This window comes from Echinops telfairi, unplaced genomic scaffold, assembly GCF_000313985.2.
Source record: "Echinops telfairi isolate 266 unplaced genomic scaffold, ASM31398v2 ScPeMD7_7424;HRSCAF=8462, whole genome shotgun sequence".
Classification (NCBI taxonomy): Eukaryota; Metazoa; Chordata; class Mammalia; order Afrosoricida; family Tenrecidae; genus Echinops; species Echinops telfairi.
In genome coordinates this window covers 74,286,619-74,304,049 of record NW_022111324.1, presented here as the reverse complement: position 1 = coordinate 74,304,049, position 17,431 = coordinate 74,286,619, and the positions used below count along the sequence as shown (strand labels likewise).

General features: G+C 36.8%; 1 protein-coding gene across 1 annotated transcript in view; it reads right to left on the bottom strand.

Annotated features, from left to right (window-relative positions):
* Positions 1 to 17,431, bottom strand: part of DNAH14 (dynein axonemal heavy chain 14) — a 387,990-nt gene that overhangs the window by 339,512 nt on the left and 31,047 nt on the right. The window contains exons 6-9 of the mRNA XM_030887822.2: positions 12,720 to 12,864; positions 10,465 to 10,596; positions 3,566 to 3,819; positions 1,789 to 1,921 (exon numbers count right to left, since the gene is read on the bottom strand). Coding sequence (XP_030743682.1) covers positions 1,789 to 1,921; positions 3,566 to 3,819; positions 10,465 to 10,596; positions 12,720 to 12,864 — 664 coding nt within the window. The remainder of the gene's footprint in view (positions 1 to 1,788; positions 1,922 to 3,565; positions 3,820 to 10,464; positions 10,597 to 12,719; positions 12,865 to 17,431) is intronic.

The following is a 17,431-nucleotide window of genomic DNA, read 5'->3' as shown; positions in this document are numbered from 1 at the left end:
GATAACAGTTGTATGAGCCCCTAATAAAATGTTTAAAAAAATAAATTTAAAAAATATATATATAATTGCAAAAAAAAGAGTAGAGCAGGGAATTAATTTTTTAATTAAATGAAAAATGATGGAACTCAGGGAAATTTCTATGGGTGTCTCTTTAGTTATGGTTTAACTCGTACTCATATCCTTTCAGAAGTAGGAACTACCTAATAGAGGCATTACAATGTACAGGCATTGCAAGCAAGTCAAGCCATCTGGGACTGTTTTGAGGAGACTTCAAGAAGTTTGTGAGAAAAAAAAAAGGCATTAAAAGATAATAGAACTTTCCCACTAACTTTTTGTAGTCTTCATACATAAAACAGTAAGTATTACCCCAAATCCTACAATTTATAGATCATCACTGTTAATAGTTTGGTACATATTATTTCCAGGTTTCAAACTACATGTGGACACATATAAGAGATTATAAAGCACACAGTACACTGTATTATCTCATATAAAGCACTATGTTTTCCAAACAAAGGAAGCACCCACTGCATAACATTTAAATAATAACCCCCCCTCCCCCAAAAAACAAACAACCCCAGGGATAAGGAAGACAATTCTTTATGACAATAAAAGAGAACGTTCTCAGCCTTGTTGGGGTTTGTTTTTAAGTTCAAAATACGAATAACCAAAGGTGCTTTGAAGAAATGGAGAGGGGGTTAAAGTGTGTAGCAGTGGAAGTTTAAAAGAATGATGGCTACTTTAGTAAGGATGACCTTTCCTGATGATTCTCATGTGTGGTAGTTACATAAACTATTGTCAATTTGAGACTATTAAGAGTGAAGGGGTGGAGTTTAGCCCATCAATCAGGTCAAAGCTTGATGATTTCATTTGGGGCGCTAAGGAGATAAATAGCTCACTGGAGGCAGGATACACGCTCACTCCCTGAGAGACATTACTGATGACAAGCCTGATGGAGCTATGCTGATGCAGCCAGAGCCTTGGAGCTGGAGGAGCCATGTGGAGACCCATGCCAACATTGAGATGCTTACACCACCACTGGATCCATGAGACTTTCCACCCACTGGCCTGTGATCTTCCTGCACTCAGTGTCATTGCATGTGTTGCCTGAGTCTGAAGAGGAATTTACAGAATGGTACTGGACATCCGGGCTAATATTGGACTTACGGACTTCGTCTGGACTGGGCTGGGATGCTTTCTCACTATACAATGACTTTATATAAAGCTCTTTCCTATACACATATGAGTGTCTGTGAATTTGTTTCTCTAGTCTACCCAGACCAACACATCATGTAAAGGGCATTACAGCATTGCTCTACATTCCTTACCTTCTTGTACTTTCTTCATACTACTCGTCACTCCCAGATCAGATCTGTGCACCTTTCTCCCCAAAGACTATAAGCTGCATAATGGCAGGCAATGTGCTTACTTTTTGCTGAATCTCCAATGCCTACTTCAATGACTAGTACGTAGTACATACTTTGTTGAAGGAATGAACAAAAGGACCAAACGAGGTCATCACAGCTGTCTGATGTAAGAGCAGGAGCTCTCGTGGCATTATTGGGTAAGTCCATCAGGATTATGGCTTCAGAAATCCATACAAGGTCATTATGAATCAGAATGGACCCAGTGTCAGTGGGTTTGGTGTTTTGGTTGACTGTAAGTGTAGATGTTTGTGGGTGTCCTCGGAAAGAAATTGTGGGTACTAGTCATAAATCACCTTCTTTACGCTAACCTGTATTTCATTTTATATAAAAAAAACTGCACCTATTTTAAGGTTCATTTTACCTCATTGATTTCATCCTGAGTTTTTACTTCTGTGTTTAGAACACGAGAACCACCGATGGGTGGACAATAGAGATCTTCATAGTTGCTTTTTAAAGACTTAGTTCTAGTGCCAGATAAATTGTTCATGTATATTCTAGAATTAAGAAGTGAGAATAAAAAAGTATCTTTTAAAATTATGTCTCATTTTGGCAGGACGAGGAACAGTAGCAAAGAAAAACATTCTACAAAACTATATTGAGGCGAGTGAGCTGAAAATTTAAGTATTTTATGAGAAGTAAATATTTTTAAACCTATACTAATGCGGAAATACTTTAATCCCGATTGTTAGGAGGAGAGGAACTGCAAACTAAAAGATCGCACAGAACTCTTAAGACGTAGGGCTAGAAAGGTGTCTAGTGGGAATGAAGAGGCCCTTGACCAAATTAGCAAAAATAGAAAAACAGCTAAAGGAAAAGACAGTAAATAAAAATAAAGCAAAATAAATAATAATCATAAACCAAACAGAAGGAATAAAATCAACTATACATTGATAGATATCAACTATTGTTAAAGGTGCTCACTATCTCTGTTAAAAGACAGAAACTATCCATCTTAAAATATAGGTAACTGGGACCTAAATCACCCAAGTACAGCATTGGAGCTTGTAAATGATCAGAAATCACCAATGTGTGCTCACTCTCAAAATGAGAATACCCAGAGCAGCCAGATGCCAAGACAAGTAAACTGAGAATCACCACTGGAGTTGGGGCATATACTTTAGGGCTCAATATGTCTAGTGATTTTAAGGGTGATATTTAATATCAAAACTAAAATCACAGTTCTTTGTGATGAACTTTCAGAGTGCACCAACTAGTCTCCTTCCAAGCACAACTCAGGCAGCTCCCTTACACCTAAACACCAGTTAGTGCATGACGAATCTCTTGTGCATTGGAAAAGACTGGGCTTCTGGCTCAGAAATTAAAATCACAGATATCTTTGACAGACTCTTCAAGATGCCCAGCCTCTCCCCATTATAAATATCACACTCTTAAAGTGGTGTAGGGAGAGGTAACCCAAAGATTAAATGCAGCATAATACTGAGGGCAAATGGATCAGAATGTGTTATCAGATTTGCTATAAAATAAAACAAAACAAAACAGAAGAACAAAGCCAGGAAACTGAACTCTTTGGTCTGGTTTGAAGTGGAGGTATCAGTGAAGGAGAGGAAGGAGAGGAATCAAAGGATAAGGACGGTATCCTCCTAAGAATTTCTTGTAGAAATTTCCACTGTCAAAAAGCACTGTATAATTGGGAACATTGAGAAAACCATCAATTTATAAAAGTATAATGTCCTAGTTTTGAGTACAAGAAAGAAGAAAATATTCTGATAATAACTGTAGTGATGATCGCAGAACTCTCTTTGATAAGATTGAATTATTAACTTGCATGATACTTTAATCATATTCCAAGGAAACTATTAAAATAATATTTTGGATATACTTATATTAGAAAAAAGTGTTGTTATTTGAAATTCAAATTTCACAGAGTATATTTTATATGACTGCTAAAAAATGATCTATACACGATTTTGAAAAAAAAGAGAACATTTTCTTAAACTGTAAAGAGAGTATTAAATAAACATTACCAAACAAGTTCAGTTAATCCAAATTGAATACAAATGATATTTTGCTATAACCAGTTTCCAAATTCCAGCTTAAATTATTATGTATTTCCTGCATAAGAATCAATGTGAGCTGATGGCAATAAATTCCTTTCATAAGTGAAAAGGATGATTTACCTGATTAGATCATCATTCTTTTTTTCTTTTGAAAGTGGCATTCTGGCAGAACTATTAAATAAATCCAAAAGTAATGTGATTGCAGTGTTCATAAGTTGGCGAATGAGCTCCTGGAATAGGCAATCAACCAGCATCATAAACCTGAAGACTGTTTCTAATAAACGTCGATATTTAGGCAGTTTGAAATGTGTTGTGTCATCATATACAGAGAGATCTGATTCAAAATATTGTTTCAAATCTTTCCTTTCTGCCACCTACAATTTAATAATAAACAATTGAGATACAAGTTATTATTTATATGTTAACGGAGAACAATTTCTAGTTAATAGTATTTTTATAGCCTGAATAACAAATTGGAACTAAATTTTACCCAAAAATTCCATTGAAAATTTAGCTCTTGCTTATATTGCTTTTAAACAGTAAACAGGAAAAAAAGCAACCAAATAAACAAAACACAAAACACATGTCTTCTGAAGCCTATTAAGTTTAGTCTCCCAGGCAGCTAATTTTATGAAATTCAGGCAAGTCGGGATACTGCCTTGAGATACCTTTTAAATTTGGAACTGAGCCCACTCCCAGAGATTACCTGAAGCCCAATTATATACTGACTCATAAAAGAGACAACATCACTCACGAACACTGTGCTCCTTTAAATAATCCTCTATGTGAGACTGAATAGTCAACATTGACCCATACGTCGAGATGAGAAGGGAAGGGACACAGGAAAGTTAGAGTACTGGAGACAGAACAACCAGAATAAAAATAATGGCAATGCTGACACATTGTGGAAATATAACCGAGGTCAAGGAGCAATATGTATAGAAATTGCTAAATGAAAAACTAATTTGTTCTGTAAACATTCACCAAAAATACAATAAATGAAAAGATTAAATACTAAAAGAAATATGACATCTCCTTAGACAATTAATGTACAAGATCATGGGAGAACAGCAAGTTTCAACAGAAAATATAGTGTCATCAGTACTAATGTCTCACCAAACATTTCTACCGGTAAATTGTGCCTCTAAAATAGACTTACTCAAAATGTTTCCTTTGATGAGTTTTTAATTTTTTACATGCCTTAAATTATTCTTTCTTGTTCATGTTCTTAAAAAACGTTTCCCTCATTGTTATTTAAATTTTGGGAGAGTCTTTAAAATTCTTTTTTTTCTATTAATATTTACATTTTGGTTAGTAGTCATCCCTCCTATTTGCATTTTGATGAAAAAACATTATTATATCAGTTTTTAATAGTATCTTCTTCATATTTCACCTTATTCATTTATATATATATTTTATTAATTTGTCAGTTAACCAATTTTGCAAATTATTTCCACTACTGGCTGATCCTTTAGAACTAAGTTCCCAAACTTATTTGGCCTGCTGCCCCTTTTAAGAAAAAAATAAAAACTTTTTAAACTGTAGCTTACAATCCAGGATAAAGTGTAGGTATCTGCTTCTGGAACCCACCCTTGATCACTCTAGTGCCTCCAGGGGTCCAGAATTGCCCACTCTGGGAACCGCTACTCTAGAGGGAAGTTTTAGCAATATAATGCTGCCCTTTTTGATGTGATAGTTGATAGAAACCGTAAAGGCAAAGTAATTTCTATACTCGTTATGGGATTTGACATACTGGACCTGACATATAGAATACTAATTCTATTAAAAAGAGAGTGCAAGAAAATGTTCATGATGATATGATTCATGACAAACTTCCTTTTTTTGACAGCTACTTGGAGGACACAATCATCTGCCTAAGTGAGAATTCCAAACCTTTTTAAACCGACTGTGCCCACCTTTTCTGATTTATCGTTCACTAATCACTCATCCACACCATCTCTTCCAGGGTGGCAGGGAGATCTATGCTTTCCCAGGAGTGGCTACATGATTTGAAAACTTTATATGCATAATTCATGGATTTTTTAAACTGATAAAAGGGTGAAGCAGGCTTTACCTGTTCATACTTTGGATTTTCAGCACTGGTACCAAACAACCTTAAATATCTTAATAAGTGTATTAGTACTATAGCACACAGTGATATCCTGGTCTGTTGAATGAGTATTACTGAGATTGATGAAGATCAGGCATGGAATATGATAACTGGTCCTCTAAAATCACAGTGCATATTTTCACATCTGACTCCAGGTTTGCATCACTCTCTGCTTCTACTGTGGTAGAGCACCCCAAGAGATGTAGTGGGCTATGCGTTGGGCGCCTAATTGCAAGGTCCCAGGCCACCACTTGTTTGTCAATTTGTTATACTGTAGTGCCTTGTGTGTTGTTGTAGCACCACGTCACTGTTTGTGAAGCTATGTCATTGGTACAGGAAATACAACAGGACCACCCAAAAGTGAACTCGTTTCAAGAAGAGCTTACAGATCCACAACAGACCACGATGAATAAGTAGGCTGTCCACTCCTGAAAACCTTGTGGATATCAGTGGAACGTTGTCAGAGACAGTGCCCGAAGACGAGCTCCTCAGATCGGAAGGCACTCAAAAGATGACTGAGGAAGAGCTGTCTTCTCAAAACAGAGTCAACGATAATGACCTGGCTGGAGTAAAATCCTCAGGAGTAAAGTGTTTGTGACTTTCATTTGTTGATGGGGCGCAACGCAAGTGAGATGAAACAGCTGCAAGTATCTATTCATAATTGGGTCTTGGAATATATGAAGTATGAATCTGGGAAAATTAGAAGCTTTCAAAAAAAATGTATGAAGCTTTCATATAGATTGATCTCTTGGGCTTTTGTGAGCTGAAATGGCCTGATTTGGGTTATTCTGAATCAGAAAAGCATATGGTGTACTATGCTGGGAATGACAGATTCAAGAGAAATGGCATTATACTCATCATTAAAAAGGACATTTTAAGATCTATCTTGAAGTGCAATGCTGTCTGTGATAGGATAATATTTATCTGTATACAAGGTTATGGAATCAATACAATGATCATTCAAACTTATCACACACTACTAAAGATAGTGATGAAAAAAATTGAAGAATATTACCAATGTACTCAGTCAGAAATTGATCAAGCATGCAATAAAATTGCATTGATAATTATTGGCCATTGGAATGAAAAATTAAAAACAAAGGGGAAGGAATATTAATTGAAAATATGGCTTGGTGTTAGAAATCAAGCTGGAGCATTTGCAAGACCATTGACTTCATCATCACCTATACCTTTTTTCAACAGCACCGAAGTCAAATTGACTACATCTGTAGGAGATGATGGAGAAGCTCAGTAGCAGTGAAAACCAGGCCTGGCGCTGGTTACAATTGCTCGTGTGTAAGTTCAGGTTGAAATGGAAGAAAACGAAACCCAGTCCATGAGAGCAAAAATACAAACTTGAGAATATCCCCCCACCATCCCCCTGAATTTTGAGAATAACTCAAGAGCAGATTTGATACATTGTACACCAATGACAGAAGACCTGATGAGTTGAGGGATGACATCAAGAATATCATATATGAAAAAGCAAAAGGTCATTAAAAAGTAGCAAAGAAGTGGATGTCAGAAGAGACTCTGAAACTGGCTCTTAACCATAGGCTAGATAAGGCAAATGGAAGAAATCATGAAATAAAATAGTTGAACAGAAAATGTCAAAGGGCCATTCAAGAGGAAAAAGAAAATAATAATGAAATGTGCAAAATTCTAGAGTTAGAAAACCAATAAGGAAGAACATGTCCAGGATATCATAACTGAACTGAAACAAAATCAAGCCTTGAATTACACTATTGAAATATTCTGTGGGCAAATGTTGAATGATGCAGGAAACATCAAAACAAGATGGAAAGATTGCACAGAATCACTGTTCCAAAAAGAACTGGTTGACCTTCAACCACTTCAAAAGGTAGCATATGATCACAAACCAAGTGTACTGAAGGAAGAGTCCAAGCTGCACTGAAAACATTCGCCAAAAACAAGGCTCCAGGAATTGATGGAAGACTGATTGAAATGCTTCAACCACCTGAGGAAACACTGGGAGCACTCACTCACTCTGCCAAGAAATTTGGAAGACCGCCTCCTGGCCAACTGACTGGAAGAAATCCCTACTTGTGTTCATACCAAAGAAAAGTGACCCCAAAGAATGCTCAAATTATAGAACAATATCACTGATAAAACATGCAAATAAATTTTTGCTGAAAATCATCCAACAGTGGTTGCAGCAATACCTTGACAGGAAGCTACCAGGGATTCAGACTAGATTCAGAAAAGGACTTGGAATGAGGGGTATCATTGCTGCTGTCAGATGGATCTTGGCAGAAAATATCAGAAAGATGTTTATTTGTGTTTTATTGACTATGCAAAGGCATTTGACTGTGGATCATAACAAACTACAGATAGCCTTGGAAAGAATGAAAATTCCAGAACTTATGCATAACTTGTACATGGATTAAGAGGCAGATGGGTGAATAGATCAAAGTAATGCCGCATGTATTACTTTGTATAAAATCAGGAAAGCTATGTCATGTTTGTATTCTCTTACCATACTTATCCAATCCATATCATGAGCTGTATCAAAGAAGCTGGACTATATGAGGAAGAATGTATCATCATGATTGGAGGAAGGCTTATGACACAACCTTGCTTGCTGAAAGTGGGGAGGACTTGAATCATTGGTTGAGGAAGAGCAAAGATTTCAGCCTTCAGTATGGATTGCAACTCAATGGCAAGAAAGCCCAAATTGTCACCACTGGACCAATAAGTGACATCATGATAAATGGAGAAAAGATTTAAGTTGTCAAGGGCTTCATTTTGCTTGGGCTCACAATTAACGGTCATGGAAGAAGCAGTCGAGATCAAAGGGTGCATTGCATTGGGCATATGTGCTACGGAAGGCCTTTTTAGAGTATTGAAAAGCAAGGACATTAGGGAGTAAGGTACACTTGATCCAAACCATGGTATTTTCAGTTGCCTCATATATGAAAGTTGGGCATTGAATAAGGAAGATAGAAGGATACGTGAATGGGTTTGAATGATGATGCTGGTGAAGAATATGAAAAGCACCATAGGTTGTCAAAAGGACAAACAAATCTGTCTTGGAAACACAGCCAGGATGCTCCTGAGGTGCAAGGATGGTGAGACGTCATCTCATATCCTTTTGGCATTTTATCAAGAGAGACCAGTCCCTAGGAAAGTACAGCATTCTTGGTAAAATAGAGAGGCATCGTTGAGAGCAACACCCTCACTGAATGGCTAATGACAAGGGACCCCAAAATAAGAACAATCATGTGGATGGCACAGAACTGGATGGTGTTTCCTTCTGCTGCACATAGGTGGCTATGAGCTAGAATCAGCTCAATGGCACATAACAGCAGATCCCAGGCATCAATATTTATTAAAAGTCCCCTCTGCTGGCTCCATTGCATAACCTAGCTGAGAATCACTAATTTAAAGTGTTTCTTGCATAATCAAACATTCCCAAACCATTTTAAAAATTCATGCATTAATTTCCAAATTTTATGTATGTTGAATCTTACTGAGAAGTCAAATTAACAGGAAAGATTTAATAATACTTTAAGGGTGTATGTATTGTAAAATAACAAAAACAAAACATCATTCATATTTATTGACAACTATGAATCATTTCTGATATGGTGACTTTATTTCCAACAACTAGCTCTAAAAGCTCTCCCAAAATCTGTTTAACTGTAATCAGGAAGACGAGTATTTCCAGTGAGAAACAAAAGAAGTCAGGTACAGCATATTTAATCCATGTATTGAGTTTGAGGCTGAACACCAGAACTCTGAAGCAGAAATCTCTTGCTTTCCCAACTCTTGCCTTATATAGTTCAAATTCCATGTCAGGAGACCAAATCTCTTAACAAAATAATAGAGAAAATAGTGGGTTTTTTTAAAATGGAAAATACCTATGAATAGTATTTTACGTCTATCACTGTCAATCTTTTAAACTGCTCAACCTAAATGAACGAATTTAATTTTAGTCAATCCTTTTTTATTTATACAACCCTTAGCAAAATTGTCTGACAGCTTATCTGCATCAATGCACTTCACTTTCTTGTCAAAAAGTGAAGCTTTAATATCATTACTACACAGTATCTATCAAAAGTTTCCTATAGAGAAATAATATTTGCAATGTTTTTTTTGAGCGAAATCTAGTCCATTTGTTCCTCCAGCACAGTGCAAATGTCCAATTCAATCCAACCAGACCAGCAACTGAGTGAGGTCCATTGCTAGACTAGCTGCATTTACTAAACTATGCTTCCATGCATTGCCATGTCCTATGCTGCAACGCTGTATAAAATAGGCTTGTGGAACGAGTCATAACAGGAGAGACAACACTGCTTTGGAGACATCTTTAAGTATTTTATAAAATGCTTTTTATAAAACCCTCAGGGAATTTTCATCTCATCTATTCATCCTTCTCCGGAACAATGAGCTTTCTTTGTCTACTGAATATTGTGCATTTTGGAATGCATTACCTGTCTCCTTAAATATAAATTCAAGTTAGAAGGTGTACATGCACACACACACACACACACACAGCTTTGCATTTTATGCACTAAACCAAAATCACTGTCTAGTCAATTTTGACTCATGATGACCCTATAGAACTGCTCCCTTGAGTTTCTGAGACTTAAATCTGTACATGAGTGGACAGCCTCATCTGTCTCCTGTGGAGCAGCTGTTGGGTTCAAACTGGTGACCTTGTGGTCAGTAGCTCAATATATGACCAACTATGTTACCAGAACTCCTGGCAAAGTTCTTGCATCTAGTCAATGTGCAATAGGAGTTGGTTAGTTGATTAGCCACCTGTTAGTCACCTTTGTGTCTCTACTTGCCTATTCTTTATAGTTTTTATTGAAATGAAATTTGAAACAACTGCTTTAGTCAGTATATTGTGATCTTGATAGAGAGAATATAATGAAAACATTACCTTTAAAACTGTTCTTTTTATCTCTGAAATTGCTTTATCTCTGACATCTTCAAACTGTTTCAATGCTCTTGAAGCTTGTTTTAGTTGTTCTTCACAAAATTCATCTAGAGAACAGGTATGAAACCTGTCCAGCTAATTAAATGATAGTAAAGGTTGAGTGGTGGAAATTGAAAATTAATAAAACATTTTATTTTTCTTACAACACAAAAAGCATCTTATAATCTATTTTTATGTATCCTATGCTGTACATACCTATACCTTATACTTTATTCCAATTTAAGCAGTAATAGTTAAGTCTAACTAAATATTGATAACGGTAGAAAATATATTATTATTTGAAACACAAGTAAGATTAGTTCAAAGCAGGACAATTCAAGAATTGGAATATATTAGAACTATCTATGAACTCGGTGGAATCACCCACCCCAGGAATCAAAATCCCACTGTTCTTTTAGAAGTTCCAATTATTTGTAAATTTGAAAATATTGAACATTCAATGCAGTATAAAGAGACCAAAGGAAAATAATCTAAATGAAAAATTCTACTCTGAATTTAATAAAAACTTAGCAAGAGGAAATCACTCACAGCTGTGCGATCAAAATCCTCTCCGATCGCACAGAAACAGGATGTTTGATCCATTCATATACATACGATCATTCATCTTTCCTCATTAGTCCTCGTCTTCCTTGTTTGATGCTGCTGTTTGGTGCCTTCGAGTAGGCCCATAGGGCAGGGACCCCATTTACAGCAGAGCAAAACCCTGCCGGGACCTCGCCTCACGATTGGTCGAGTCTATTGTTAGAGACGCCATGTCCATCTTATTACTGATGGGCTTCCTTTTTCTCTGGCCAAGAATAATGTCTTCTTGCTTACACCATGTTAATTCTTGCGATGAATAAATCTTCATCAATAAAGATATATTTTTATCCCCAGTTATACTATGTAATTTACAAAAGCATGTGTACAAAAGTGAAAAAAAAGTTTAAAAGGTGCTAATCTAGTCACACAATTTGGGATTAACCTCTTAGCTATTTTTTGTGCATAAACTATTTATTAATGGACAAGGGTGATGGTGTTTGTTTCTTCTTGGACACACCAGCACTTCGGCCATGGCGGCCTGTGGTCTTGGTGGCTGGCCTCGAACTCGCAGACCCCAGAAGTAGCGCAGCCCTCTGTGGGCCTGTATCTCTTTCTGCTGCTCCAGATGTTCGCGGAGCTTGTTGTCCAGACCGTGGGCCAGGACCTGGCTGTGTTTGCCATCCTTCACATCTTTCTGTCTGTTCAAGAACCAGTCTGGAAGTTTGTGCTGCGTGGATTCTGCAGGATGGTCATCAGCCGCCCAACCTGGTCTTGGGTGAGCGCTCCTGCTCGCTTGGCGAGGTCGATGCCTGCTTTCCTCACCACCACAGGGGCATTTCTTAAGGGCAGTCATGGATGGCAAAGGCTATTGTCTGCCGCCTGTCGATGTTATTAGTGTTGAGTACTCGAACTTCTTGGGGACTGCTAGCGACATGGTGGCGTCGTGCAGGTCTCCAGCGGAAGAGCAAATTTAACCTTCTAATTCTCACTCTTATAGTACCATATCTGGTTATCAGATCTTAATTTTTCCAAGTAAACTGGGTTTCAAGAATATCCCTTCAGCATCCTCACTGAAGAATTTATTACCTATGTCTGAATCATTCAAACACTGTATTATTTGGTCTCTTTACCCCTAGTATCTTCCCATTCTCGTTTCCTTATTAACCAGTATCACATTAATTTATTAAGATAACGGGTATAAACTTTCAATAGTTATCCTTTAAAAGTAATTTTTAATATATGCTTTATATTAGAACCTTCTGAGGGAGTTGTTAGAAAATGTAGATTACCAGTACTACTCTATATACTTTCCTATGAGATAATTATATATGTATATTATATATATACATATACACACACATTTCTACTGTCCAATAAAACAAAATTCACCTTTCAATATAAAACACAATTAAAAATCCCAACTCTGTCTTTAGTAGGTCTGTGCCTAAGATAAATCAATCTTTCTAAGACTCAGTTTTACCATTTGAAAATTTGTTATCAAGAGAATAATGTCCTTTGGAAATATTTTCCAATATTATTCATCCATAGTGACGTTTTACTTATGGATCATAACCTGCATTCCTTTGGCTCAAAACTATATATTTCTAGTTACTGTGTACAATTATTTATAAATATTAGACCCATCTTTATTAGTACAGTAGTATAATTTTACCCACCTTTACAAGGCGTATGGCAGATGGATTATCTTCATATCCATTACCTTTTTTAAGTCTAACTGCATCTTCACAAAGTCCTCTTATATAAAGCAAACAGCTTTGAAACGATTCATCAGTCCAAAAAAGATGGTGACACAAAACTGCCCTGTAAGTTAAAATATTTTCACATTCAAAGAAAGAGATTAATTTAGAGATGACTAGTAGGTTGTGTGTTGTGTAGCTAACTGCAAGTTCCAAGCCCACTCATGAGCATTTCTGTCCCCTAAATATTTAGAGATTTGGAAAACAACAGGGAAGTCCGATTCTGTTCTAAAGGTTCATTATGAGCCGGAATCACCTTGATGGCAGTGAGGGTATTTTTTCTTTCTTTCACGTTTTAGAGTGTAATTTACTTCATGTGCCTGTCTTTGAAATTTCCCACATCTATCATATTTTAAATGGCATTAATAAAGATATTAATAGATGAAATCCATCTGCAGAGTATCTAGTCAGATTAAGTCCCTGGCTGATTCCCTCTGATTACTCTCAGATGGAGATTTTTGTAAACTTCATTATGGTGGATTGAACTATGGTATAATATATTACTTGGTCAGTTGACTTTCCGCTTGACTCAACCTGAATTTACTTTAAGCTCAAATATTTCTTGCTTGTTACATGACAGAAATTTCTTCTCTGGCTTTTTAAATACTGATAATGGTGTTTTCTTTCTTACTATTTATTTTTATTTGTATCGTTATATTATTACTATTATTATTTTCTTCTTGCCATTTTGGTTTGTCTTTGTTTTTTCTTATTCCTATTGGGTGTCCCAGTTTGGGAAGCACACAGAAGGAGTGGATGCATAGAGACAATAACTGATGCAATGGTTCATCTGGGACATGGGGAGTGCTGGGTGGGGGTGGGGGTGGGGCTGTGAGGGTCAGGGTGAGGGGATTTGGAGAGCCAGAACAGGATGTGGAGGGAGCATTAGAACTCTTTGTAAAGAGCATATCCAACTCTTTGTAAAAAAAAATTCAACTATGGAAATGTATGATATGTGGATATTAGATCAAGAAAACTACTAAAGAAAGAAACCAAACTTAACCAATGGTTACTATAGATGAAGGAGGAAGCATTTTTGCTTAGGGGGCATTGAGTTTATATGGTGGAATGATTTGGAAAAGGATATCAATAATGGTTGTACAACATGAAGAATATAATCAATAGCACTGAATTATACATATAGAAGTTGTTTAATTGGAGAATGTAGAATGGTTTGCTATGTATAATTTTGCCACAATTTAAAAAACTACATGAAAAACAATGAGTGCAAGGAAGGAGAAAATGTTCTAGAATTGATTGTGGTGATGATTGTACACCTTTTCTTGATATGATAGAATTATTGACTTGTCTGACCTGTGGATGAAGTGCCAATAAAATTTTTTAAAAAAAATTATGGCTGATTATGTTGTGGGCAAGATTTTGGGTATTGGATGTGCTAAGTGAAAATGAAATGAAAGGAAAGCAAATGATGATGTCACTCTATTATGCCATTGGGCTCTAATAATTTTGGACTATTAGGCAGTGATGTAGACATCTCTATCTGTCAGGGCTTTACAAGGTTCAGAGAGAAATCCTACTATCTTTTATTTCTATTTTCCCCACAAACTTTTTGAAGTCCTCTCACATTTTCCTCAATTACAGGTAAAAGGTTACTAGATAAGAACCGTGGCCCAGGGACCATTTTCTTTTCTTTGCCCCTTTCCATCAATCTATTAATTGTCACAGAGATGACCCAAATCACTGTTAGCACTACTGGAAAACAAACAATGGGAAGAGAGAAGACTACAAAGAGAAGGTTCTTTGAAAAATTGAATTAAGAAAAGCAAGGTATGTGGAACTAATTTACTCTCATTGATCCCCTGGGAGATGATCACTTATTGAGGATTACCAAGCCCAAAATATACAATGACTATAATGATTAAATATTTTTAATTAATTAATTTTAGGGGGGCCTCTTGCAGCTCTTAACACAATACATACATAAATACATTGTGTCAAGAACATTTGTACATTTGTTGCTTTCATCATTTTCAAAACATTTATAACTTATTTTGTTCATGTCTTACACTGACCACTGTCTCCCTTCACCCACTTTTCTGTTGTCCCTCCCCCTGGGAGGGGGGTATATGTGATCATTGTGATAGATTCACCTTTTATCCCCCCACCTTCCCTTTCCCCTCCTGGTATTGCTACTCTCATTATTGGTCCTATAATGATTAAATGTTAACAGTTTCTTATCTTTCCATTTTACAGATGAGAGCTCTATATACCACTAAGCAAGTAAAGCTTATGCTTTGTGGGCCTTTCATTTTTAAGGCTCTGTCAAAAAAGCCGTGAATTATTTATCTTAAAGAAGGACTCCTTGAATTATATAATTTGCATACAACATGGAAGCTTGTTATGTTGTACAGAAGAATGTGTTTATTGGCATGCCTCTAAGTATCTGTAAGAAGAGTTCATGCTGAAGATTAGTGGCACATAATGGAAAGGGAAATAACAAAAAGAAAACCCAATTTTGGTATTTATTAACAAGGAGGTGATGATCAAAATTCAAACAGTAATGAACTCATATTATTCAATACTCTTTTACATCTTCTTAGAAAAAATTCTAGCTATTAAAATGAATAAAGATTTAATGTCCGCTTTCACACTGAATAAGAGATTCTCTTAGAACTGCTTGGATAGCTCTAGGCCTCTTTCCCTTTCTCGGAAATCACTCAATGTCACCACTAATTTTGGCGGTTTGGTTGGCCTTTGGGACTATCCTGTCTTCACCATTCCTCCTTCCCCACCCACTGACGACTTCAGTCTTGTATCAGCTTATCATGATGTTGTCGATTGGGCCACTGGTGAGGGTCTTTGCTTTCTTTACGGAGTTGCATTGCATACTGAAAGTTGTCATCTTTGATTTTCATCAATACGCGGTGAGAGTATGCCTTGCCTTCAGCAAGCAAGGTTATGTCATCTGCATATAGCAGTTTGTTAATGAGTCTTCCAACAATTCTGATGCCACATTCTTCTACATACAGTCCACCTCCTTGGATTATCTACTCAACATAAAGATTAAATAGGTATGGTGAAAGGAGACAACCCTGATGCACATCCTTCCTGATTTTAAGCGGTGAAATATCCCCTCGTTCTGTTCCAACAACTGTCTGTAGGTATATGTACAGGTTCCACATACGCATAGCTGAATGTTCTAGATTCCCATTATCCTCAATGTTATTCAGTGTGTTATGATCCACACTGTCCAATACACAAGTAAACATCTTTAATTGTCAAGGTTTTGTGTCAACAGGGCTAGGCCAGAGTTCTCGGGCTTGGTAGTTATCATCTCATAATCCTCCAGGACCTGAGGTAACACAAAATAATCACAGTCAATCAACTATAAGTCTCCATCAGGGAATAACAGCGCAGAATGCAACATCCTTACTCAGGTCACACCCCTGATTTAATTGAAAGGACATTTCCTCAGGGGTGTGGCTTGCTTCCAGTACAAGTAGATACAGAGGAAAGCTTGTTTGCTTTTTCTGGGTCTGGATCCTGTATCTGGCTCATTGTCCTCTGGTTCTTTGTAACTTATTCAATGGTCTGCTTATTGCCTGTGAATGCTGGAGATCCTCGGTGATCTGTCATCTGACCTGTTGACTATGGATTCATTACTTCAGCAGCCAGAGCCTGACCTGATGATCTGGGATTCATCTGCTTCTGCCACCACCAGCCTTTGGTTTGACTGGTGATCATCATCCCCTGAAGCTATTCTAGTCAGTAGAAGTCTTCAGCCTAACACCTGACCCAAAGACTTGGAACGTGCCTAGACTTGGATTTGCCCACTCTATCAATGTGTGAGTAAGTTTCTTATATAAATTTCAATATACATATCCATATATATGGAAATCTGGTGGTATAGCAGGTGATATATTGGTCTTCTAACTGCAAGAACAGCAGCCTAAAACCACCAGCTGCTTCACTGGAGACATGTGAGACTTTCTACAACAGTTATAGTCTCAGAAACCAACTACCCCGTTCTATAGGTTGGTTATGAGTTGGACTTGCTTTGATGGTAGTGAGTTTGATATTGAGTTGATATATATATTTCACTAGTTTTGGTTCTCTAGATAACCCAAACTAAGACAACATCCTTCTGACATTCTCTGCTTTCAGCTAAAATTCATTTGATGTATCCCTCTTTCCATATCCTCTTCTAAATTAGGATTGAATTTCTGGCAGATCTCTGCTGATGCACTGCTGCAACAATTTAAAAATTATTGTCAGCATAATTTTACTTGCACATTATATTAATGGCACTGTTCAATAATGTCTGCATTGTTGGGTCCTCTTTCTTTGAAACAGCACAAATAGCGATCTCTTCCAGGAAGTTGTCTTTCAAATTTCTTGACATAAACTAGTGTTTCTAGTGTTGAGTCAGCTTTTTGAAACATTTTCTTTCTTTCTTTTTTTAATCGTTTTATTAGGGGCTCATACAACTCCCATCACAATCCATACATACCTCAATTGTGTAAAGCACATTTGTATATTCATTGCCCTCATCAAAACATTTGCTCTCCACCCAAGCCCCCGGCATCAGCTCCTCATTTTCCCCCTCCATCCCACTCCCCACTCCCTCCTGAACCCTTGATAATTTATAAATTATTATTTTGTCATATCTT